At 47.3% G+C, this 25,081-nt stretch overlaps 1 protein-coding gene across 1 annotated transcript in view; it reads left to right on the forward strand.

Annotated features, from left to right (window-relative positions):
* LOC146182644 (protein tolkin-like) overlaps positions 1-22,645 on the forward strand; it is an 803,125-nt gene extending 780,480 nt beyond the window's left edge. The window contains exons 15-18 of the mRNA XM_084608884.1: positions 7,078-7,205; positions 7,265-7,420; positions 7,525-7,833; positions 21,926-22,645. Of these exons, the coding sequence (XP_084465010.1) occupies positions 7,078-7,205; positions 7,265-7,420; positions 7,525-7,833; positions 21,926-22,150 (818 nt within the window). The 3' untranslated portion in view covers positions 22,151-22,645. The remainder of the gene's footprint in view (positions 1-7,077; positions 7,206-7,264; positions 7,421-7,524; positions 7,834-21,925) is intronic.
* The last annotated feature ends 2,436 nt before the right edge of the window (positions 22,646-25,081 follow it).

Genomic DNA, 25,081 nt, shown 5'->3' on the forward strand with positions numbered 1-25,081 from the left:
GAGAGCAAAACAAAACACGAATTCTGCAAGAACGAACACAGAGGAAGAGAAAGCAGTAATGGGTCGTTGCGAGGAACAGCCTAGCGCAGTGTGAACGAAAAAGTGTTTTTTTTTTTTCGTAATATCTGTCCGATAACTTTTCTGGGACATTACGCGGGCTAAATATTGTACGTTTATTGTGGGAGATGCGGACAGACACAGGAAAAGCGCATGAAATTTGGAACAGATTATTTTAAAAGCGCAATACACATTTCGCGTCATTCCGCTTCTTTCTTTCGGTTTTCCTATGCTATCAGAGTGCGATAACAATATTCAAGCAGACTAGCCCTGAAGGCCCAAACGGCCATATACATGTGAGTCGCTTGATGTGCGTACCAACTATCTGGTAACTCTTTTACTGTTTAGCAACGGGCGGTACATTCCTCCATTTCCTACCGTAAGGCAAAGGCGTCTTTTCATTTCTTGTTAGGTTAAACAAAACATTCCGAGAGCACTGTGAAATCTACACTGCAGAAATGCGAAAGCCTAAGCGTTGCTGGTGCACACGGTGCATCACGTTTGCTCTCATTATCAACTAAATTCACCGAGTTATCATTGCTACTGGCATTGTTGTCATTATTACTAATTGCAGCTTCATTATCATCGATACTTTCATCCTCAAGGTAGACAAGGAGAATTATGACGTGCGTTTCATGATCCTGGGCGCTTGGCTGGGGATCCAAGGGATGGATTTTCCATTCCCGGTGGAGACAGAATTTGTTTATTTTTAACTATCTTCCTCACCGTAGACAAGAGTTACGATGTGCGTTTCGGTTGATGACGTCATTTGATTGACATTTATAGTAAGACAGGACGTCGGACGCCGTGAGTATAAGCCACTAATGGCTTTCGCCTTAAAATCTTACCCAATGCGCTGTTGCCCAGCGGAGCGGACGGTTATTAGTTTCGATCGAAACTGTATATGGCCATGCTGTAAGGGAGTGGTGTCGAATGTGATAACGAACGGAGCTTATCATTCACTCCGCGCATCATATATGCGATAACTCGTGCCTAAGTATTCCAAATAAGAGTGAAATCAGCTTCCTGTGCTACGTCATCGACGGCATGTAAAATGAATCGAAAGAAATCTAGAATAATGCTGAGTAGGGCACAATAGATTACGATAAGGTCATTGCGATAATAAATCTACTTAGTGCAGGTTATAGCAACCGCTGACCTGGATGTGGATGGGTTGTCGGGGCCCATAGATAATGAGTAGTAGGTTACCATATAGCCTCCAAGAGCAAACTTTTAGGAGTGAGTGAAGGTCCGCCTTAAGCGGTACGACGAAAAAGGTTTAATGGGTCCCGTCATAGGTGCCTCTTGCCGTGCACAGAAGCACATATGCTGTTTCCACATCGCAATCATGTTGAATACCATTCGACATGCATTCAAAGCCCAGCATTAACCAATTTTACGATGGTGTCTACGTGGCGTAGTGAGTCAGGGGTTCGATTTTCCTCTAATTACCTGAATTTACTTAGCGCAATTTATTTGCTCATATAACTACATGTCAATGACTTTTGAGTCTTGTTGTTACTTTCTAATCACCAGTTTTTCCCTAATGCTTCAATCACTTTTCAAATCCGTCAATCAACGTGTGACGTAGCCAACGTTTCGACCAATCCGCCTTTTGCGCTCCCAACGCCAATGATGTCTGATTTCTTACTGAACGAGAGCCTTGGTACTTTGAAGTTTACTACAGTTGTATCTTGGTACTGCATACATATGGGGGACTTGCAAGCTAAATAAAATGCTCAAGGTGAGCACATCAAAGCGAGTTATAGAAAGAAGTTTCGTAGTTGTAACGTTTAGCAATAACTGAAATCATAACGGAAAGTAAATAACAATATTCTGCCGCAGAGAACGTCGTTTTATCAATGCACGGCGTACTACGGGTTTCAGCGTGTTGAAATTCAATCGTAGCGTCGGCGTAATCGGTCTGTGACTGATCAGTAGGAAATGCCGTGTCACGTGCGGAGTAGACTCGGGGGTCGCAGGCATGAGTAACACTCAGGGAGGCGACTGTCGGCCCCGGCAACTATGAAATTACTGCACGTGACTCGACTTCACAGCATCCCACTTAACCTCTCCGACCGAATGCGTTGAATGTGCTTCGGTTGTGAACACCCTCGTCGAAATCGCACATTGGCATCAGCGACTGCACTGATTTTTTTCGTTCTAGTCGCAGTATGTGAATCGAGCCTTATAGGCAACGCTGAAGAGCCTCCCAAGATTTTTGTTACCTGCAGGCTTTCGGCAGAACCTAAACGGGAGAGGCGACGCAGTGTCTCCAAAGGTTCTAGCTCCCAACCGTTTCTCCAAAGGCCGTTCGGGCTCCCGGGACGGTTCCCTGCGAATCTAGTGGCTGGTCATGTGGAGCTGCTGGTGAAATGTTTCCGAGTGAAATTTTTGACATATTTGTATGCTCTTTATGCTGATAATATGTTCTACGTGTGTGTTCGCGTATCCTAACACAGATTGTGATGCTTCAGGCTGCGTCTGGAACCCGTATGCCCCGAAACCTCGGTTTGAAAGCACGAATTCTTGTTCTAGTTTGTTTATGCTACAGGAACGAGCTTGTTTTCTTTTGGACCCTGAATTGGTTGCTTTAAAGGTTGCTCGAATCATTAACGCCGTGGGGCCCTTACGGCGTCGCGTAATACTTTGTTCAAAGTGTAGAACAAGAAAAAGGATGAATAACAACTCTAAACTACTCACTGTACAACTAGTCTTAATTTCTACTTTTTGTGAATGTATGTTATCTTACTGGTCTTCTTCCGAGTGGATCTTCACATAATTGCTAGCATAACGAGTGAAACTTGGATTACAACAGCCCTTTCGTCAAACCACCATTTCCAATAGTCAATGGGATGTTGCATATACTGTTCGAGACCAAGGACATATTTGGAGTTTTCACACTGACACGAATGTGGAGAAGACAATTTTTCTCCTGCAGCTCCCCTAAGGTATCGCTGGCGAATACATGTTTAAGCCATTAACAGGATATCATTGAATGAACCATCGCCGCAAGCGTCCAAACATTTTGGGGCAGATGGGCGCTGGCATTTCAAGACATGTCTAGGTGGCAACGACAGGTAAATGTATACGCTGTCTTGACAGGCAGAGCTGAGGAGCGACCAGAGGAAACCGCGTATGTGTTCCGATGGTGGCATGCATACGCGCTGCTGAAATTGCTGTCAAGTGTTCGGGATGGGACCTGCCACTCTGCAGAATACTCTCGGGTCAAGATATCGTTGCAACTTTCTGAAGTGAGGGAATGTTATTATATAACTCGCAAGAATAACGCACACAGAACGTACACGGTGTCCAAGCTAACTTTAGCCAAGGGATAAAAATAAAACAATTGAGGTAGGCTAGAGAAACTACCTGTATACAGCTGCCAGCCATCTAGCGCACCGCAGGTAATTTTTATTTTGCAAATAATTCTTTAATAATTAAAATAATATTTTCCAACTCACTAAATATTGACTTTAGACAATGAAAACTTCATCCAGCACTGCAGAATCTGCAGTGGAGAAATGCGAAAGCCTGAGCTTTGCTGCTGTACGTGGTACATCGCGCGCCCCATGTCCAACACAACCAGCGTTCCCTTGTACACACGAAACTTCAACGGCGTTCTACAATATGTTTGCAGGGAAGGAAAAGAAAGTCACAGTATCTGACAATCGCAGAATCTCACTGACACATCTCACCAACGTGAGATTTTCACCATGAGCCTAGAATGGCTTTCTCCGTATTAATTGCTTCACAGAAAGGGAAAGGCGCAGTATCTGTCACACTTGTTTCTGTGGACACCTGAAGTCTGTTCGGGGTAGCATCGAGTCCGCACGCCGGCGACCGGATCTTCGCGTGATGGGGCTAGAAAGCTTTTTCTTTAATATGATGTGCAAAGTTGAAGAGCACCTTTAGGAAGCCCTTTCCATATATTTCAATAAAGAAAGCTTCACGTGTACCTTTTTTGCGATCTCCAAAAATGCCCGCGAAATACAAAAAAAATCATGTCACTGGCGCATTCACGTGACACAATTGTGTTGCTCTGAACCATGATTTGAGTGAACGAAATCAGCTGCCGCCATGGCTCCATGGTGAAGCGGCAGGCCGATATGTCTGCATTGGTTCCTTCGCCCACGTCAGCTAGTCGCAGCACGTAGTGGTGCAAGTTGCAGCGAGCGCTTCCAAAGAGGTTTAAAAAAAAAACAAAAAAAAAGAACTGCTGTAGCGGAAGTTGCCTGTACCTACCAATGGGGGGAGGTGAAGCCGCGTGGCCATGTTGCCATGAACAAGAAACGGGAGCCGCATCTCGCCCGCCGCACTTGATGCCTTGCCTAACCGTGGTTTTCAATTGTTATGGCGATCGTTTGTACTAGTTAATGATCAATAGAGGTTATAATAGACATTGTAGAGGTAACGAATGCAAATAATAACAATTATGACTCATCTTGACTACTAATGACGACGAAACGACCAATATGTCAAGCGACGACTTGGAATGACCGCGACTGTTCGGAAACGAGTAGAAAGGCTTAGCTATGAAAAGTAATGACTACAACGACCGGTCGAAGCAATCCGCCGTGAAGTGCGTCGAACATAAATGGTCCCCGCCTTCTGGCTGCCAGCCTTCCCGCCGCCCGCTCCCACATACTTTGCACATTTCAGTCCTTGGGAAACTGTTTAGAAAACGTTGTGACCGTCAGATGTGAAAGCGGAGGCAGACTACGAGCTGTCAGCATACACCGCGACAGACAGATACGTTTTCAATATGCCCAAAAATTGGTACTTACAAATGACACGTAATCTCGGAGCCCTTTTTCGCTCGATTTGTCCAGCCGTACGCAACGCACGAAGCAACCATTTTTCACTGCAACATCCAGAAGCAACCGCGCCAACTATGCACCACGGCGGACGGCGCTTTTTTTTTTTTTTTTTCTATGGCATGATGTCGGTGCACGGCTTCAGCTCAGGGGCTCCGCTCCGCTCAAGCAGTTTTTTTAAACCCCCTTGGCTACAACCATCACCAGCACATCAATCACTGCTAGAAGCAGGCTGTTCAGTCACGGCTACAGCTAACTTTGTTCGAACCACGATTAAGGGCACTACAATCGTGACGCGCGAATGTGCTAATCACGTGGTACATTCGGTACCTCGCTTGCTTTCTTTAGAGCTTCGAAAAAGGATGCACGGGAGGATTTCTTTGTCAGAAATAAATAGAATAGGGGCTTCAGAAGGTTATCTTCAGATTGCAAGTAATATTTAGTCTAAAAGCAATCGTTACTAAGTTTGAAAAATTATCTTACTGACTGAATAGTTATTTGCAACTAAATGATGGCCTGTAGTGCACCAGACTGCTGGCAGCTGTATGCAAGTGGTTTCCATGGCCTACTTGACGTGTTTTATTTTTTAGCCCTTGACTGAAGTTAGCTTGGACACCCTGAGTGTAAGCTAAAATGTGCCACGATTGAAAACAGAGTAGTTTTCTCATTTAAATCACGGTCATAGTGCTAGTAATATGCCAAGTACCATCTAGTATCTTTTTTTTTTTTTTTTCATTGACATACTTTTGCAATTCCCCTTAAATAATAAAGTAACCTCTAAAATACGGGTGCGTAAAAGTCATTAGGAAAGTTGTCAAGCGCAATAAAACTGCTACAACTCAGGTGTTTCCGTCGAGGTAGTCTTATCATGTTCCTTCTTTTGGTTTTGCAAAAATTAATTCCTGCGACATTTTGAAAGTAAAGCACTCACGCACGCCGGAAAAATGCGCCGCCAAAATTCACAGTCGCTTTCCTATAGGAACCTGGGCCGGCCTGCACAGTAAAGTCTGAGCTAAGTCCAGACTTAAATGGTGTCTTTAACACGGCTGGGGTTCACCAGTGTGGCTTTTGGGGCATTTTATCTCGTGACACAATCTGAAGCCGCCAAAAGCAATGGCACGGATTTTACGCAGCGGAAACGGCCTGAATGCTTACACTTTACAGTGGGGACAGGGCCAGCGCATCCTTGTATTTCCCTAATTTCTCTACGTAGGTACCTGGCGTCCTTGTGTCTTAATAAAACGACACTATAGTCGTAGTCCTGCAAGTGACTTATTCAAGTCAGGACTGAAGCCCAGTCTCAACTCCAGTCTTAAGCTTAAGGCCATGTTAGCGGCCTATCCATTAGACTCAGTTAAGTCTGGACTTAGCTAAGACAGTCTTAAGATCGTTTCCTGCAAGCGGGCTTTGGAGCGCAGTCGTGGGTGCCGCGCGATTCTGGCAGCGCATTATCATGCCTCGGAGGAGATCGTTGTAATCGTGGCGCGTTCAGGTGCACGGATTACGCCGTTGCTTGATATTTTTAGAATTTAGTGGGCCCTCATTAGTACGAATATAAATGCCTACGCTAAAGCTGCCTTGTTGGCAGCGCCTGGATTGATTCGTTTTTAATGGCGTTTGCGACTTTCCTGTTCACACCTTCGCGTTTAAGCCATATTGAACAGAGTATTTAAATAGTATCGACGAATCACTGAAGTAGATGTAGTGAACAGAAATGGCTTCCAGTTCTTCGCATCACTCCACAAGTTTCGCTGGATCTGAATTGGGAAGAACGCTTTAATTTTCTTCATATCTGGATACATTTTAGCTGGCACATGCTGTGTGGATCGCGAGTCGCTTGGTGCGCCCACATGTCTACGCCGAATACAACTGAATTAGCACAAGGCTGTGTTATATCCAGTCTTCCCTGGCTTCGCATTCTGCCTTCCTCGCCGACACGGTGCAGCGATACGCAGTGGCTCTCACGAGTGCCTCGGGTTGCCCAGTGGCTGAAATTGTTTGAGTTTGCAAAAAACTGCATTTCCATAAACTCGACCCGTTCCTACAGCGCCTGTGCATGTAAAGTATAATGCTTGCCTCAGCGGCTCACCACTGTGCACGTGTGGGTTCAGAAATGGGGTGGTCCGCATGGTGGGTCCCGTGCAGTCCCTGCTGAAGCAGGTTCTCAGTGTGCCACTGCTCTAATCGTTTGTCCGTCGTGTAGGCACATGCACGCACCAGATCAGTGCGCCGCTGGGGGAAATCAACAGTCCCAACTACCCGGACGCCTACCCGAGCAGGAAGGACTGCGCCTGGCTCTTCACTACCACTCCGGGACACCGGCTCAAACTGGTACGCCTTGAGGTTGCTGCGCAGCAGCAGCGCCGCTGAGGGGACGCTCTTTTCCACAGATATTCAACGACTTTGAGCTGGAGCCGCATCAGGAGTGCGCATACGACCACATCTCCCTGTACGACGGCGACAGCACAGACGCCCCGACGCTGGGTCGCTTCTGCGGGGCCAAGGTGCCCCACCCCATCCTCTCCACCACCAACCGCATGTACATGGTGAGCTCCGTACACTATCGACACTGCTGAGCTTTGGACCGGAGAGCCGCTTTAATGACGCCGTTTGCTATCGTGAACAGCAACCGTTCTTGTCTCGTGCGCAGGTGTTCAAGAGCGACGCCTCCGTGCAGCGCAAGGGCTTCAAGGCGTCTCATTCGACGGCCTGCGGAGGGCGGCTGCTGGCGACCGGGCGCACCGTGGAGCATCTCTACTCCCACGCCAAGTACGGCGACCAGAACTACGAGAACCGCGAGGACTGCGACTGGCTTGTCGAGGCCGAGTCGGGCCGAGTGCGACTGCGCTTCCTCACCTTCGAGCTGGAGCACGAGCAGGACTGCGGATATGACTTTGTCCAGCTTTTCGACGGCTACGATGACTCGGCACCCCAGCTTGGAAGGTTCTGTGGGAACAAGGTGCTCGCTTTCACGTCTTTTACGGCATTCTTTGCGGGCGTTTTCTATACTGTCGGAACACTAAATATAAATGGTCTTATAAAGGCGGAAAATAGCAGGAAGAGCAGTTTTATTGGAGCTTATTGCTTCGAATAAACGGGTGACGCAGCCGAATTAACGAAATCATACTGTTTCGAGGCTATCTGAGCTCATTGGCTGACACAACCAGGTGGCGTCCGTTCTTCAGCTGCGAGTGAGTGGTCAGAATCGTCCCCATGGTCACGTGATAAAGCTATATGCGTAGTTGGAGTTCCTTTTTTTGGGGGGGGGGGCGGGGGTATACGCGATTTGTGATTGCTCTTAAGCCTGTTTAGTCCCGCGTCTAACACGCTTACTCACTCCAAGGCAACTCTTTGATCAAATGTTTTGTAGCCCATCCTGGCCAGTATTCTCGGAATCCTATATTTCTTCACAAAAGACTTGTTTCTTCGTTGTGCACAGCGAGGAACAAATAAGCTAAAGGATTACGCTGAAACCGAGGGCGAGTTGGCTACAAGACTATAGGTTTTGCCGGTTTTCAACTATGGGGCCTAACATTTGCCACTTATGATGAGGAGGAGGAGGGAATGACATTTTTCGACCAAAATAAATTACAAGGGTTGAACGATGCTGGACCAAATATTGAGCGAAATCATTAGCTGCGGGTGACCGAGCGTTCTTCTTCTCTTTGTCTTCTTCCTCAGCCCACATATAAAGCCCCGCTTTAACCAAGCCATATGAACGTGCCTTAGTGGCCTATAGGGGTCGCGTAAATACAAGGGTCCTAGCAGGTTGATTCTGACATAACCGTGCCATGTGAAACGAGAGACCCAAGTTGGCAGCTCCTTCCGACCGCTTGAGTTGGTAGCCCAGCTCTCACCCTAGAGTCATGTGGGGTATGACGTCACATGTCACGTGGGTAAGACGTGGCTACCGGCTGCGCTACGCTGAAGGCTCAAAGCCTAGAGTAGTATTGCTTTAGCAATAAAAAAAAAACCTTGGTTTAGCTTGGGGAGAGGGAAAGGGGCATAGCTCTGTAAAGTAGGCTTATGCCTTTTGGTGCTGGGCGACCTCCATGGTTCAAATCCAACAACTCGCCTGGCGACAGTCCCAAACGAACACTTCACTTTCCCATGCCCGTATATACGGGGTGTTATTTTTCAGGTCCATAATCTTGATACAAAAGTAACTCTCTTTATATTAATTTAGCGCTGGGGCTATATTGCGGGCTGAGGCGGACACCAGACAAAAGGCAAGCTTTCAATTAGTTTGCTGATTAACTAAATAAGTTATTTACCTTTTTTTTTAATTTTCACATTAGAGGGAGCCGGACGCGCTGTGGTTCGTTGTCGATTTAGTTTTCACCGCGGCTTCGCTGACAGCCGCTGCGTCGATACCCATTTCGCTTGCATTCCGGCTTTAAAACTCGCATTGGCCAAACGACCTCCGCCGCTAGCTCTAATTCAATAGCTGAGATTGCCTATCAGGGTCACATTTGGTGACCTTGATATTAGGGTTACAAAAATTTGAAAGAATATTGCTTTCTCAGCTGTACTATTCTGAGGTCGAGCTCTGATTCTGCAAATACAACACAGACCTAAAATAAAAATTAGAAAAGCTAATAATGTATTCAGGTAATTAGCGAACTAATTGAAGCCATCTGGTTCTTACCTGGTGCCCGCCGCAGCCCCCAGTATAGTCATAAGGCTAAAGTTAATCTAAAGCCAGTTACCTTTCTAAAAAATGTTGGACGTTCTAAAAAAAAAAAAAAGAAAACCTCAGCTGCCATCAGTCTCCCCCATGTGTAAAATATGTAGAAACCCGCTGTAAGCCAAATACATTAATGTCCGAAGAACCATCCTGCTGTGGAATAGGCCAAATTCGAAGTATCGGCTCTAGAACGTCGGGTTTCTCTTCTGTTTCGGTTGTATATTGGGGCGCGTATTCATAGTAAGCAGGCTTCAGACACAGATCGGTGGGATTTGTGATTGGAGACCTTAGTGGTAATGCACTGCAAACTTTTGGGCCTGTTTAACGCAACCTAGGAGGGCAATGCGATAGCGATGTGTTCTGAATCCACTGCGCGCGGGGGGAAGTCGATGAAGACGACGACGTGCAGTGCACAGTGCGAACAACTTTCAGCCAAACACTCGAGATGTTTGTCTGTGGCGATAGCGTAGTTCTCTATTGCAGTGGCCAGCGAAGCTGATCTGTTCGCGCCGTCGGGAGGTCAAAACACACTCGAGGCCGTAAAGTCTTCTACTTCATTTCGACGTGTAGGAGAGACCTCGGACATAGGAAACGGCACAAGACTACGGGCTCCAGCGCTACCGTAGTAAAACTCCTTGTGAGATTAAGGACAGGGGAGCGAGCGATGGCAAAGGGAATCGAAAGTGGACCGTTAGAGGCAGGACAAATGCAGCATGGTTTCTGGAAAGACGCAAACAGGTAACGCATTCTGGTTGAAATAAAGGGGAAGAATTTTCGATTTTCCTCTTTTCTTCAACAATGTGCCAAAATGCCATGAATCCGGGTCAAAACACTTTTTTGTGCTGTGCGTGAGTGAAAAGAAAAAAATTGCTCAAGTTGTCAAAGACTTGGTCGACCAGTCGGCGCCAGCCAGCGGCTGAGCGGCAGCTGCTCTCTTTGTTCTTTTGCACGCTTTCCACGCTCCAGCGCGATGTCAGAGGCAGCAGTTCCGAAAGTTGAACGTCCGCTCTCTTCGACGCCCGCCTCACCTCGTGTTTGCTAAGCCGCCTATCGTCATGCTCTAAGACGAAAAAAACTTGGCCCCTTCAACGCCGACATCGAGCCTACCGAGCGTGACTCCCGGTGGGCATACTCCGCATCACCTGTAGCACTGCACTACGGCAGTTCCAGCGAGATCCACGAGAGGTATATCGGCTCAGCTCACTCTCGCCAAGCACTTTTCCGAGTAGCAGCCACTGCCATGGTTTATGAAGAGTTTAAGACAAAAAGCTAGAAGCAGGATAGCGAGGCCCGATACAAATCTCTCTCGAGCAATCATATCAGCGGTAATCATTCCTCGAGAGCCCGATGTACCGCTCATAGCGATGGGTGCGAGAGATAAGGATAATAAGGATAAGGCCTCCGAGTTCTGGTTTTTGTAGTGGTTCTTCCGTGCACACACTTCAGGGTAAATGAATGGTGCAATTGTGACCTTGAACTAACGCGCTTTGCAAAAAACATCTTCGTCATCATCGATCCTGCCCAGACACAAGAACACTATGCTATCTTCGCAGCCGATCACGCCTCGTCCAAAAGAGCAGCACTTTCGCGCTGTGCGGTTCAATCATGGCCAGAGTCAACAAAAAGGCAAACACAATGTGGCATTGGAACTGTAGGGGCTTCACAAAAAAAAGAAACGTTCTCCAAGCCCACCTTGCGAGGCGCGATGGTCCCGATATCATCGCGCTGCAAGAGTGTGGGAAAAACGTTAAACTGAGCGGATACAAAACGTACCCAGGCCGATCGCGAAACACTCAGACTGAAGAGAAAGGGAGAAGGAAAATATCACCGTTATGCAGCATGCGCTAGGATGCACGCAGATTGACTATGTGTTAACGGAGATTATACCGCAGAGGCGGAAAGAATGTAGCCTGCTAGTCCTGAACGTCTATAGCTCTCCTTAACTCAGGAAAGGTTGTAGCTTCAGGGAGCTCTTTGCCAAAGCTCAAGAACTGGCACAAGGGCAGCAGCATCTTGTAATAGTAGGGGAATTTTATGCGCCACACCAAGAATGGGGATACACTCACTCCCAAATAAAGGGGAGGGAATTATGGGATGCCATGACACAGTGCAATTTAGCACTCCTTAACGATCCACTCGCGCCAACCAGGGAGGAGAACAGCGTATCACACGACACCTCACCGGACCTAGCCATGATTGGAGCGGATGTTCAGGCTATATGGTATAACACGAGAGAGAACCTAGGCAGTGATCACAGAATCATAGAGATCGTTGTCCAAAACGGAGTCAAAATGAATTGTGTGAAGAAAACCCTCAAATCCATCAATTGGCAGTCCTTTCGCAACTACGGAGGGGGTTGCGGGGAGATCACCAACATAGCTGAATGGACCAATGACATCAAGCAGTCCTACAAAGAGGCTGAGGAGGAAATATAATTAGGTGAGGAACAAAACTGAGTTGATAGCCACATGAGACAACTGTGGGAAAAGAAAAAAAGGAAACAGAGCTCGCGCAAAAAAAGGGGCAACCGCAATCTGAGAAGGAGAATAGCAGCTCTCAACAACGAAATTGAGAGTCATGCCCAAACACTAAATAGACAACACTGGAACGACATCTGCGATAGAATAGACCAGCAGTCAAGCTCCGTCACCACCTGGGAACTACTGAGTCACCTCCTGGACCCAGACAACACCAAAGCTGAGACCAGGAGAAAAATGCAAGGACTAACACACAATTTCCAAGGTTCGGAGGAGGATATGATCAACCAGATAATAGAGAGTTACATAGGGGAAACAACACCGAAACATTCCCCGACTATAGCGGCGAAACCAGCGAGGAGCTAGACTTACCAATTACCACAATAGAGGTCCAAGCTTCCTTAAACAAGCTCAACGAAAAAACCGCGGCTGGCCCAGATGGGGTAAGCAATAAGATGCTTAGAAACCTTGATGACAACTCCCTCCAGCAACTAACAGCATTCATTCAAAAGCTTTGGGAACGGGGGGGAGATACCCGGGGAGTGGAAGAATGCAGGTCTAGTCCTCATTCCCAAATCAGGAAAAGAACTCACACTAGAAAACCTTAGGCCAATTTCGTTAACTTCCTGTGTTGGCAAGCTGATGGAGCACGTCATACAGAATAGGCTCAGCGGATACTTGGAAAGTAAGAAACTCTACCCAGACAGCTATCTACAAGCGACGTCATGCTACAAATCAAAGAAAAAGTTCTGGAAAGGAAGACTAGCGACTCGAGAGTCATAGTGGGACTGGACGTCAGCAAAGCGTTTGACAGCGTCAAACACCAAGCGATCCTGTTACGCCTCAATCGTCTAAATGTAGGAAGCAAGCTATACAACTATATCAAAAGTTTCCCCACGGACCGAACCGTGAATATAGAAATAGATAATATTAGGCTAGGCAACAGAGGGACACCGCAGCGATCGGTGCTGTCCCCTACCTTTTTTAACATTGCAATGATCGGACTGCCAGAACAACTCAGAAAAATAGAGGGCTTCTACCACACTCTCTACACGGACGACAACACCCTTTGGGTTGACAGAGGGGGAGCGATGGCCGAATAGAAGACACCCTACAAAGGACAATCTGGGAAACGGAAAGCTATCTGAAACCCATAGGGCTAAAATATTCGCAGGAAAAATCGGAGATGCTAATCATGAGCAAGCAGCAGGTGAATATACAGCTCCTGGTCAACAACATCCCGGTTCCAAGGGTGGACAAGATCAGGATATTGGGTATGTGGATACAACAAAATTGAAGAAACACAGAAACAATAAACAGACTAGAAGCCACGACCAACCAAGCTTGCAGGTGTCTCAAAAGGATAGCAAACAAAACCGCGGGGAGGAAGGAGGCGAACCTACTTAGGCTTATCCACTCTTTCATCATTAGCCGAATCAGCTACGCTATCCCGTACTTAAACACAACTAAAGTGGAGAGAGACAAGGTAGACATCCTCATCAGGAAAGGTGTCAGGACAGCCCTAGGTTTACCAGCGTGCACATCAACCGAGACGATCCTCAACCTGGGAATGTCAAGCACCCTGGAGGAAATGTGCGAGGCGAAACTTACAGCCCAATATATCAGACTCACTGGCAGCAAAACGGGCAGATACATCCTTAGGAAGCTGGGCTACCAAAACCCAGAATCGCGAGAGGGGATAACTGCCATCCCCAAAGAAATTGTCATCAGTTAAGAATACTCCCCATCCCAACAAACATGCACCCCATACACAACGAGGAACGCTGGAGAAGCCGAGTCCAAAGACTCCAAAGCTCCCTCCTCCAAAAACAAGGGGTAGTGTACACCGATGCGGCAGAGTACACAGAAGGGCACTACACTGCAGCAGTAGTCAACGACAAAGGCGAGCTAATCAAGAGCTGTAGCGTAAAACACTCTTCACCAGAGGAGGCAGAGATGGCTGTGATTGCCCTGGCAATCACAAATCCATCCAGCAGAATAATCCTAACAGATTCTAAAACAGCAATCAATACCTATGACAATGATAAGGTGTCCAAAGAGGCCGGCAAAATTCTGCAACCATGCAAGGAGAACGTACCTAGCGACCTAATTAAAATAATATGGGCACCCGCCTATAGTGGACTCGCAGGGAACGCGATCGCCAACGAGGTCGCCCGAGGACTAACCCAACGGGTCCCAGCGCGGACAAACTACTCCCTGTCCAAAAGGCGAGACTTAACCACATACAGAGAAATTCTAGAACACTACATAATGGCCAGGAGAACCCTCCATCCCCCCCCCCACCCCCCTAGATCTCTCACAAAAAAAAAAAAGAAGTAATCTGGCGAAAACTGCAGGTGGGCACCTTCCCAAACCCGTATATCCTACACAAATGGCAAACTGAGGTGCACTCTTTCAAATGTAAAAACTGTGAAGGCATATCTACCCTAAACCACATGCTCTGGGATTGCCCAGCGCTAAACGGGATACATGAAAATAAAGAGTCATGGGAATCCTCCCTTCACAGCCAGGAAGAACAAATCCAGAAAGAAGTCATCCGTCAAGTCCAGGCCGCCGCCGGAAGCAAACTGATTCCGGCCAACGTCTAGGGGGAGATAGACGGTGAAAGAGGGAGCTGCGTCTCACCCGATCATCCATGCTCTCTGACGGGTGCAAATAAAGTGCTTTCTTTCTCTCGCGCGCGCTCTGCACTAAACATCATTGTCTTCATAAGTTCCAACTGCAAGACACTATCGCTCTGTGCAGTGAACATCGTCATCTTCATTAAGTTTTTTCTGCACCGCTCCTTCATTTAAACTAGGTAAATACGCCACACAAGTACGTCATCACCCTAAAACAGAGACCGCAGCCGTGCCAGACAGGCTGCCGAGACCACACGAGAAGCCTGACTAGTTCTTACCAAGCGAGAATGCGAGCCGAGATCGAAGCGGCACCAGTGACTGCGGCCGCTGGCTAACGCTCGTGACACTTGGTTCAAGGATAGTTGAACCTGTACAAGTTTTTCTGCCTGTCTGTTGCTAACAGCCTCTCTACGAATTCTCTCCCTAGTTCTTCCCGTCTCTTATCGCCGCCTGAGTTTACTTTCTTTGCTGGCCGCCTCGATCGCCAACCTTGGACAGACTTCACACGGCGACTCGGGGTGTGCTCCGTAAAACGGGTTACTCCCTTTAAATTTTTGCTTCGCGCACTATATAGCATTTCATATCAAACAACACCCAGTATATAATGAAGCGGCCAAAGGGAATGTGTGCACTGGGGGCTCATTACCTACTGGGAGCGGAGAATATGATCCAAAACTGACCTCTATACACTCTATGCCGAAGAGTAAGATAATCAGTTCAGATTATATGCTTGTGTGTTGTTTCGTGTATGCCTTCTTCCTTTTGTCCCCAGTGCGGCGCGCATTCCTGCGCAAACATCTAGCCGCGTCCTCACCCTCTCAGGTGTCGAAATTAACCTCGAAAACAGCGCCGAGCGAGAAACCTCTGAATGCATTTGAGAACGGCCGCTCGTTATTAACCTGCTCTTGAAGTGCGGTGCAGCACGCTGAAATTCGTCACCGCTGTGGGAGCTTACATTTGTTAATCTTTTATTTTTGCGGAAACGCACAACTACCGCTATTATTGTTATTTAGTTTACCGTTCGCAAGCTCTAGATACCATTTTATGCGTTGCAATCACTGTGCTTTTTGTTGCCGGTATTGTTCACAGGCTTTTTTCACGCGATAGCATTAGAGGTCCCGTTATTCAAAACATCCGGCGTCGGTTCAGCGTCGTGAGCGAAACATCGCGGGCATGGCGCTGACACGTGGTAGTTGGCAGCTCATATGGCTGAGCACTAATTATTGGACAGTGTAACGAGACCACATGGTATCAAGAAGTTGGGAAGAGCTTCAAACTAGGGTTGCCCATTTGAGGTGGGAATAAGAATCAACGCTAAAGTGCTGCCGAGTCATAGACTCCACGCATTCGTTAAAGCGGGGCTTTATGTGTACGCTATCGCGTCATACTCCTAAAGGCGGAGTTTTAAGTTTGTTTTCCTTCAAGGCTGTATTTACATATTGAAATGTAGGCATTTTTGTGTGGGCGAAGTTAGCTGTTGCCCCTGCTGATAAGTGGGCGCCGTTTTTGCCGAGAACATCTTTGAATGATTGGATTAAGCCTACTTTAACTCATTTCACTTGGCGTGCAATGAGATAAGATATTCTCAACAGCATCACCGAGTGGGGTTAATTTCGCGAGTAATATCATGATTTATGAAATACGCTACAAGCACGGGGCCAAAAAAAAAAGTGTAATTAGGGCGAGCAATCTGGTAGCTGTGTGATAAACGCAATATACCTACGAACAATTTTCTGTTTTGCCGTCTGTACCGTGGTATTTACGCGATGGCGTAAAGGTTCCGTGTCGCACAAAACCCGACGTCGGCATTGTCATCGTTATGTCGCGAAAATCCTCATGGGTCGACAGGGTCATGACACAACAGCAAGATTTCCTTACGAGGTGATTTCAAACACCCGAAAGCGCTTACGTAAAACGTGATGTCACGCGTGGAAGTAACGTGATCAAAGCATGACACGAAGTGCGAATGAAATGTCGCCGCGTGCCTGAAAGGGTTCAACCTTCTAAAGTAATTGATTCCCCGTAAAGAAATATTTTGTCTTTTAGGAAGATGTCAGAGTAGCTAGCCTTGTTCAACTTACAGGCACGACGACTTTCCTTCTCACCATTTCATGAATTTTTCACGCTCACGAACCCAAAAAGCCCAATTGAAATGCAGTTTTCAGCACTTCAGCTTATGCACTACATAAAGTCGAACGGACACTGATATTTCCTCGTGGAGCTCCTACTCATTTATCTACTCTTATTCCAGCAGCTTATTCCTCGTCCTCTTCTACCTATAACAGGGTCACTGCTTTCAAACCGCCATTGCGTCCGTCCCGGCCACGCAATAAAGATAAATGGCAGGCGATGCGAAGCACTCCCTCCGGGTGCCTCTATGCTTGCAGCGCCTGCTTCGGATGCAACGTTCCTGGCAGCGCATTTAAAGCCTGTTGTACTCGTTGCTTCAAGGGCGCATTGTTACCAGGAAATAAGAACAGGAAGAAAGCTTCAATGGCGCAATGGATTGACACTACTTGCTTTAGCGCTGAGCGAATAAAGCATCTGTTCGAATCCGCCAAGTGTAACTTTTCTGATTTTTTTTTTAATGCAACGTTAAACAAAGCTTCCAAAATCTTTCCAGGGTGCTGTTTCCCTTTAGGTTGCATTATGTGATGTTTTTAGTTCTTAATAGCCGCAAAACGAGCCGTGAACAGAACCACGACGTGATGGCATGACAACGGTAACACTGTTCAATAAGCTTCACCGTAATCATTTCCTGCCTTCAGTAAGTGTATGTTACCTTTAGGTTGCGTTCAGACACATTTCTCGCTAACAATCGCCGTTTAACCCGCTCAGAGGCAACCAGTGAGGAGAAAGAGTTTGAGTGACCCTACCGTTGAGGAGATGGAATTACGCAGCCGTGTTATATATAGAAGCGGATGACCCTGTACATAGCACACAAATTCCTGAATGAGCGTATTTATGGTCTCTTCAAGACCTTTTACTCGGATAATACAAACCTGCACTACCAGTTTATTCTACCTTGATTCTTTCTACGTCCGAACGCTAACCGGCACCACTAAGCTGACTTTACCAAATAAAGGGGGGGGGGGGGGGGGTGCATCACTCCGCAGAGCGCTGAAGCCGCGCCCAAGTGTCCTCGGGGTCCTCTAATTACTTTTCACCGAGGGAAAAAATTGGGAGGGAAAAACACAATGTAAATGCAACAATGTTTTGAATAAGACCATTTATTCAACATGAATTTGTGGGCCTATTGATGGCGCTTTATGGCAGCCTTCGGCGACGTCATTTGTGCTTTGCTTATCGAAGCGAGAATGGTATAAAGCATGACAATTAGTCTGCTTCTTATCTGCGTTGCGAGCGCATGGCGAACAGCTCGAGACAAATACATGCACCGGAGCTTTCGCGCAGCGCTCAAAAAGCTTTCGTGAACCCATATCAAAAACAGCTTTCAGCTTCCAATACTTTCAGTTGTTATTTTCTGTTCAAAAATAATACGCCATTTCCGGTGAACACACCAACGCCACAATGGCGTTCTCCTAGCAGAAGGTGGACCACTTCTGGCAACAACGGCTCGATGTTGTCCGCACGCCTGCATGCACTTTCAAATTCCCCGCCATTTTAACCAGCTTGCTTTCTCTTCTGAAGGAACCACTCAAATTTCGGAGTCAGCGCATATAAGCTCGTGACGTCATGCCAGTGGCTGATGACTGCATGCTTGCGGCGTAAGAGTTACCGACTGTATAGAGGGAAAGCTGCGCATTCAGACCGTGCATTTGAGTGGGCAACGAATGCGTGCCGCCATGGCATAACAGCTTGGTCGTGTGACTGCGCATTCGCGTCCAGCAAAATTACTCCTTCGCTGGCCGTGCAGCAAGTAATAACTGAAGCTTTCTTTTTCGAACAGTTGAAGACATTTAGCTCCCACAGAAGGCTGGTACTCATTGCTGTGTTTTTGGCTGATAGTTTCGTTCTACCTTGTAGAGGCGCGCACGTAAATATTCTAGCATCAGTCGGACGCGAAAGTCTGAACAACGTGATATCGTTCTTTAGCCTGGCCCCGCCGAGGTGGTGCAGTGGTAAGACACCCGACTATTGTGCCGGAGTTCCCAGGTTCGAACCCGACCACGGTGGCTGCGCTTCGATGGAGGCGAAACGAAGTGACGTCCGTGTGCTGCGCGATGTCAGCGCACGTTAAAGATCCCCAGGTGGTCGAAATTACTCGTAGCCCTCCACTACGGCTCCCCTTTCTCTCTTTCCGCTTTCACTCCCACCCTCCCCCTTCCCTTACGGCGCGGTTCAGGTGTTCACATAGCAAGTGTGACAGATACTGCGCCTTTCCCTTCCTGTGAAACAATTATTATTATTCTTAAGCCTGCGCGACTGGGCGTTATGATCGCGGGGGCTACCTGGGCGATAAATCCAGCTTACACTATGATTTACACTGCGCACACTGACAATAAAGTCCTCACGGCGCCCATAGCCGAGGTGAGGTCGGCGATTCAACTCTTACCTTGGCCCCTTGGCGCACTAGAACTACTACTATCTCCTAGAGCACTGCACGAGCTCGAGCTGGCCCGAAAGCCTGGGCCAGGGCTGCTGCAGATGAAATGTTTTTTCGTGCCTGGGCAGAACCCAAGCCTGAAGTTGCAGGCCCGGGTCGCGTTTGGGCCCGTACATAGAACTCCGATGTTCGGCTTTTGATTCGCTATTGCTGAGTGAATACACTTAGGGCACAGCAGCGAGACGGATGAAATAAAGCTATGCATTGTCTTTGTCAAAAAAAGATAATGTTTATTGACCTATTTGCTTTCACCCCGCCGCCATAGTGCAGAGGTTAAGGCGCTCGACTGCCGAGTCGTGGTCAACGTCATATCCATCAGCCTGACTATACCACTGCAGGGCTAAGGCCTCTCCCATATTCCTCCATACAATTAACCCAGTCATGCGCTAGTTGCATCGACTTGACCCCTGCAAGCTTGTTAACCTCATCCGCCCACCTAACTTTCTGCCGCCCCCTGAGTCGGGGTACCCATGGTTTGATCCTGGCCGTGGGAGCCGCGTTTCGGTTGAGGTTTCATTATGACACATTTGTTTTCAGGTGTCAGTGCGTGTTAAAGAAGTACTGGTGGTCGAAATGATCCGGAGCCCTCTTCTGTGCGGCGTCTCTCAAAGCCTATGTTGCTTTGGGACCTACGCAGCCGTTTTTCGTTCTGTTCCATCAATTATTGATGGAACCTGCGCGTTGTTTATTAAAAAATGCTATTCCACTGGTTTCGCAAACGCTTTAGCATTTAGGCAATGGGCCGTACAATACCACTGAATAAGCTTGTTGAGTTAACACAAAGTAGTTTATTAGCCCTGTATGCAACTTTGTTTTTCATTTAGCTCTCGAAATTTCCCACTTGTGCTGTGTTGTCTCCCGGCACCTTCGTGATGGCTGTTGAAAAAGCCGACCTGAAGAACAAGCCTCATTCTCACTTGTTTACAAAAAGGAGTCAAGCGTTATACCTATTTGACGTCTTTTCCCAGCCAGTTCTTTTTTTTTTCGTAGTCACGAGTTACCGTGAGAACGGGACAGGCCACGCTCGGGTCCGGCTAGGGCTCGGGCCCGGGCTGCTGGCTTCATTCCGAGCTTAGCATTCCGCGCGTAGGCTCAGTAGGCTCGGTTTGGTGAGCCCGACACGGTCCCATGCTTGATGCCGGGGGCACGGGCCGGGTTGTGGCCTCAGATTGAAGCCCGTGCATTGCGGCGCCCCAGTCTGAACGTAAGCCAGTGTATGTGGATGTATGCGCATACCATGTGAACGCGAGCCTGAGAGCCAATACTGATCGCAGGCCCGTACGCTGCTACAGCGTGATAGGCTGTGATCGTTTATTTACAGCAAAAATTTGACTGCATCATGACTGAAAAGTTATTGAAAAAAGATACGCCCACCAGCTATGTGCATCACATGATTCTGGAAATATTACAGGGAACGTCGACGTTAGAACTCTGAACACATAAGTGCTAGCGTTTTCCCTATATATAAGCTACCGGAATACTTTATTAGGCGAGTTGGTAAGCATCCATTGTTAATAAAAACAGCCCGAACAGGAAGACACAAGACAAGCGGTTATCCTGTAGCTTCCTTTTACCTTGTCTTGTGTCTTCCTTTTCGCGCTGTTTTCATTAATTAGCTACTGGCATGTCATAAGGTTTGAACTCCAGTGGGAAATAAAAATGTTCAATTCGCATGCTCTGATTTGCCTTGAGAATTGGTTCACAGACCAGAACATTTTGTTCACCTGCACTGCACTTCACGCATGACTCTCGATGTGGGAGGAAAACCTGCCAAGACATTTTTAAATGTAAGTTTACTCACAGGGGAAACGGTGTACGCAGGAGCAAAACACTTGTATAGTTTTATTATTACCGCAATATTCAAACTTCCAACCTTGACCTATCGTTCACTTACCGAGCGAAACGTATGCTGTCACAGTAATGGCTTAGTGCAATGGCGGCCAAGATGGCGAAGTACTGATGCAGATCATATTTCCGGCTTAGCTTGCCCCCCCCCCCCTCCCCCCCCTGCTTTTTCCTGGGCAACGGCCCTTACGAGATCATCCATGCTTGTGAAGAACGGAAATCTGAGCTAGTTGGTGCATTGCAAGATCAAAAAACAGCGCGGCTACTTGGGACAAACAGGGAGGAGAATAACGGACAAGCGCTGACTAACAACTGAAGTTTATTCGAAAAAGACACAGGTAACATACACTTTTTTCTCAAGAACCAGGACGCATGCGCTCCCAAACAAGCATCAGTCTAATCATTAGACTGATGCTTGTTTGGGAGCGCATGCGTCCTGGTTCTTGAGAAAAAAGTGTATGTTACCTGTGCCTTTTTCGAATAAACTTCAGTTGTTAGTCAGCGCTTGTCCGTTATTCTCCTCCCTGTTTGTCCCAAGTAGCCGAGCTGTTTTTTGATCATGCTTGTGAATACACTGTTACTGTCGCCGTAGTGATTGGCACCTCTACCATTAGAGCCGCACATTGTGGAAAGGTTGGAGTACTAGCAAACGACACACTAGGAGACACATCTTACTCTTTAAACGCTGTGTCCCATCCTGTGTTGTCTAGCGCTTGAATTTTTCCGCATTGAGAGTTTAGCAACGTCCTGAACTGTTTCCCTTGTTGCAACTGACAACTGAACGCGGCGGTTGCTACGTTTTACCGATAATATTTTCGTTCAAAATCTCGCAGATGCCGGGTGAATTCACATCCAGTTCGGGGTCCCTGCTGCTCCGTTTCCGCTCAGATGACAACATCAATGCCAAAGGCTTCTCCGCCGCCTACTCGGCCGTGGACACGGGAGGCGACTCGTCGCAGCACAACGCCCCCACGCCACCGCAATTTCCAGTCGCTTCATTTACCGAAGTTCGCGCACCACATCACCGAGACCGAAGGCTCAGACTGCACCGCCACTGAGGCACCAGCCAAGCCATAGTCACACCCCACAATCATCCCAGCCAGCGCGATAGTTACAAGCCAGAAATGTGTGTCTAGCTTGTGTGGCGCACAAGTGAATCGTGAGCGCGGGAATGCTGCACGCCGCTATTCGGCAACCTCCCTGAAGCTGTCTGATGTGCTCGGGGAAGGGCAACTCTTTCTGTGATGCCGCTTTTTCTCCCAAATTCTTTTTCCCGCTTTCAAACCTTCGTCTTTGTTTGCCACATGTACGCTTATGTTAGGAAGCCTGCTAGAGTGTGTACGACATATCGTGTTGAGAGAATTGGCATAACCATGCTTGTATCGGCGATTTTGTTCGAACCTCTTTGCGGGAATGAAAGCCGGTGACACGAGAGAACAGCACGCGGCAAAACAGCTTGCGTCAAAAGAGCACACAGAAACAGTGCAACGACACCACATTATAGCGAAACAAGATCATGGCGACACAACTTCACACGTAAAGAAAGCACGCGTGCAAAAACGCGTAAAAGGGTACACGTAAAAATGCGCGTGTGGCAAGCGTACTTAGAAAAGCGCACATAAGAAGCGCACGTAAAAAAGCACATGTAAAATCACCACGTTAAACTGCATACATAAAAAACACGCCTTAGAACAGCATGCCGAAAAAACAGCACAGCGACCAAACAGAACACGAAAAAAAAAGCGGCAACACGACAAAACTCCGTTGTGTAGTATGGTGCAGCGCTGCGGGAACGGCGAATTGTCGTAGCGATAACTTCGAAGGCCAAAGAGCAATGCATGCGGCAGTGGCGCTTGGAGTTAGCGATAGCTGTTATCGCTGGAAATTTCGAAGAACAGGGTTAGGAGTTGAGCCCGTTCGTGATGCGGCGCTTGCATTGTAGCGGCCTGCAAAGCTGATCCGTTGGCGTCAGCCTATGTTGGAAACACAGTCGTCCAGTTCTTATTTCATTTCAGGCCAAATAGCTGTGGACCTCACACAACGGCCTTTTGGGCTGAGTGTAAGCCTTGGCGCTAGCGCGCAAAAAAAATAATAAAAGTAAAAAAATAAAACATTTTTCTTCATTACTCGAAGGTGCCGCAGACCAATACAACGTAGGATTTAAAGTTTTAGTCTTGAATTCCGATCATACTTCTTACACAGCATGCGCCTGTGCATGGTAAATTTCCATGCTCGATATTCACATGTTTTGTGTGATTTATTTTACGCAACCCTCATGCGTTTGGTTTGTTAATTTCGGAGATGGGTTTTGTCTTCTGATCTGTCCTCTATTGCTTCCTCGTTGCCTGTTGTGCGCCGCAGGGCGGTGTGCTCCGTATAAATGATTTGTTTCACAGCAAATCTTCCTGCATGCGCATTTTCGCCCAACCGCCATATTACTTTTACTAAGGGCACTGAAAATGTGTGATAAACTTGTTATCCGTTGCCACAGCATTATAATCAATTACCGTCAGTGTATTACGTGCAAAACCACCTTATTCACTCTGCAGCATAAGATTAAACTAGATGTATTACATATGTACTAGTTTTTGATGTATCCCACAATTAACACTCCGTTTCCCAGGTTCTATTTGTATAATGCAAATAAAGCAGCACCGCTAAAGCCAAGCAAGCGCGACTTCATAGCCACTACTTGCACCATGCGTATACTGTGAACAACGCTTCATCGTACTGCATTGCGCTGTTCAGACAATGTCGCCGTGCTGCTTTCCCCTGTGCTATCCTGTCGTCGTGTTTTTTTTTTTTTTTTTTCGTGTGATGCTTTGTCGGTGTGCTGTCTTATGCGGCGCGCTGTTTTGATGCGTGCTGCCCTTACGTGTGCTGTTTTATCACCATGCTGGTTTTCCTTATGTTGTTTTGTAACTGCGCTGGTTTTGCCTGCTGTTCTAATGCATGCAGTTTTCGTAGTGTTCTTTGATGCCACCGTAGGACCTTGGAGTTAACCCTATTACCCGATGCCCTGCCTCGCTGGCAGCGAGCAACCTGCTAAGGCTGCTTTGTTTTGGTTATCGAACTTTGTCTTCTTTTTGTTTCTTTCCCCCCTGCTTTGCTACTGTGTCTGTCACGGAGGACCGTGCTGGGTTTGATGCGAATACGTAAATATTCATTGCTTCTGCCTTTACGGGCGAACGCTAAGTGCCCCCTTCGCTTGAAGTGTCTTGAGAGCAAACCAGCGTGGCAAAAGAATACCAATGCCCTTAAACAAGCAGGTCTGAAGAGACGGCGTCACGGTTCAGAAAGTAACGATTCACCCATTCACTGGAATTAAAAGGCGCTGGTGTTCAAATTATTCAGCCAGGCATTTAACACAGAAAATAGGAACAAATAAACGACTAGACAGGGCAGTGCAATGAAGGACCCTGCTCATTACAGCAATCCATCATGCATATGATTTCGCTCCAGCTGTCTGGCGCACCTATGGCATGGAGCTGCGGGTCTAAGATATATGATATATGTTCTTTGAAGTCGACTTGCACAAAGGGGATTCCTCACAAATCGAAAGTGTGCGTGTGGGGAGAGGGGTTAGGGTCGAGAAGAAGAGGTAATAATTTTGGTAGTCATCAGTGTAAAACAAAACAAAATAAAAACAAGAGTGTGTATATAAAAATTACTGCTTAGAACAAATATAACTTATGCCAACGAAATTGTACATTCTGGTAGCAATCCCAGGCAGCACAAACCATGGACACAATACTGGAACTACGTTGGCAGTGCCTGGTCCTGACAGGACCAGTGTGCTCCCAACATAATTCAAAATTGGGCCGATGTTTCGCGCTGCCTGCGATTAGCATCGCTCAAAGGAAGAGGTGTCATCTTTGACTGAAGCAAGACCTAACCACGCAGCAAAATGGCATTGGCAGACAAGATAATTAAGAAATAGCCTATTCCTCAATGTTGCATCTGCCTTTGTGGTTAAAAAGCAGTTGCTG

The sequence above is a fragment of the Amblyomma maculatum genome, chromosome 7 (assembly GCF_055883805.1).
Source record: "Amblyomma maculatum isolate TAMU_Amacu chromosome 7, ASM5588380v1, whole genome shotgun sequence".
NCBI lineage: Eukaryota > Metazoa > Arthropoda > Arachnida > Ixodida > Ixodidae > Amblyomma > Amblyomma maculatum.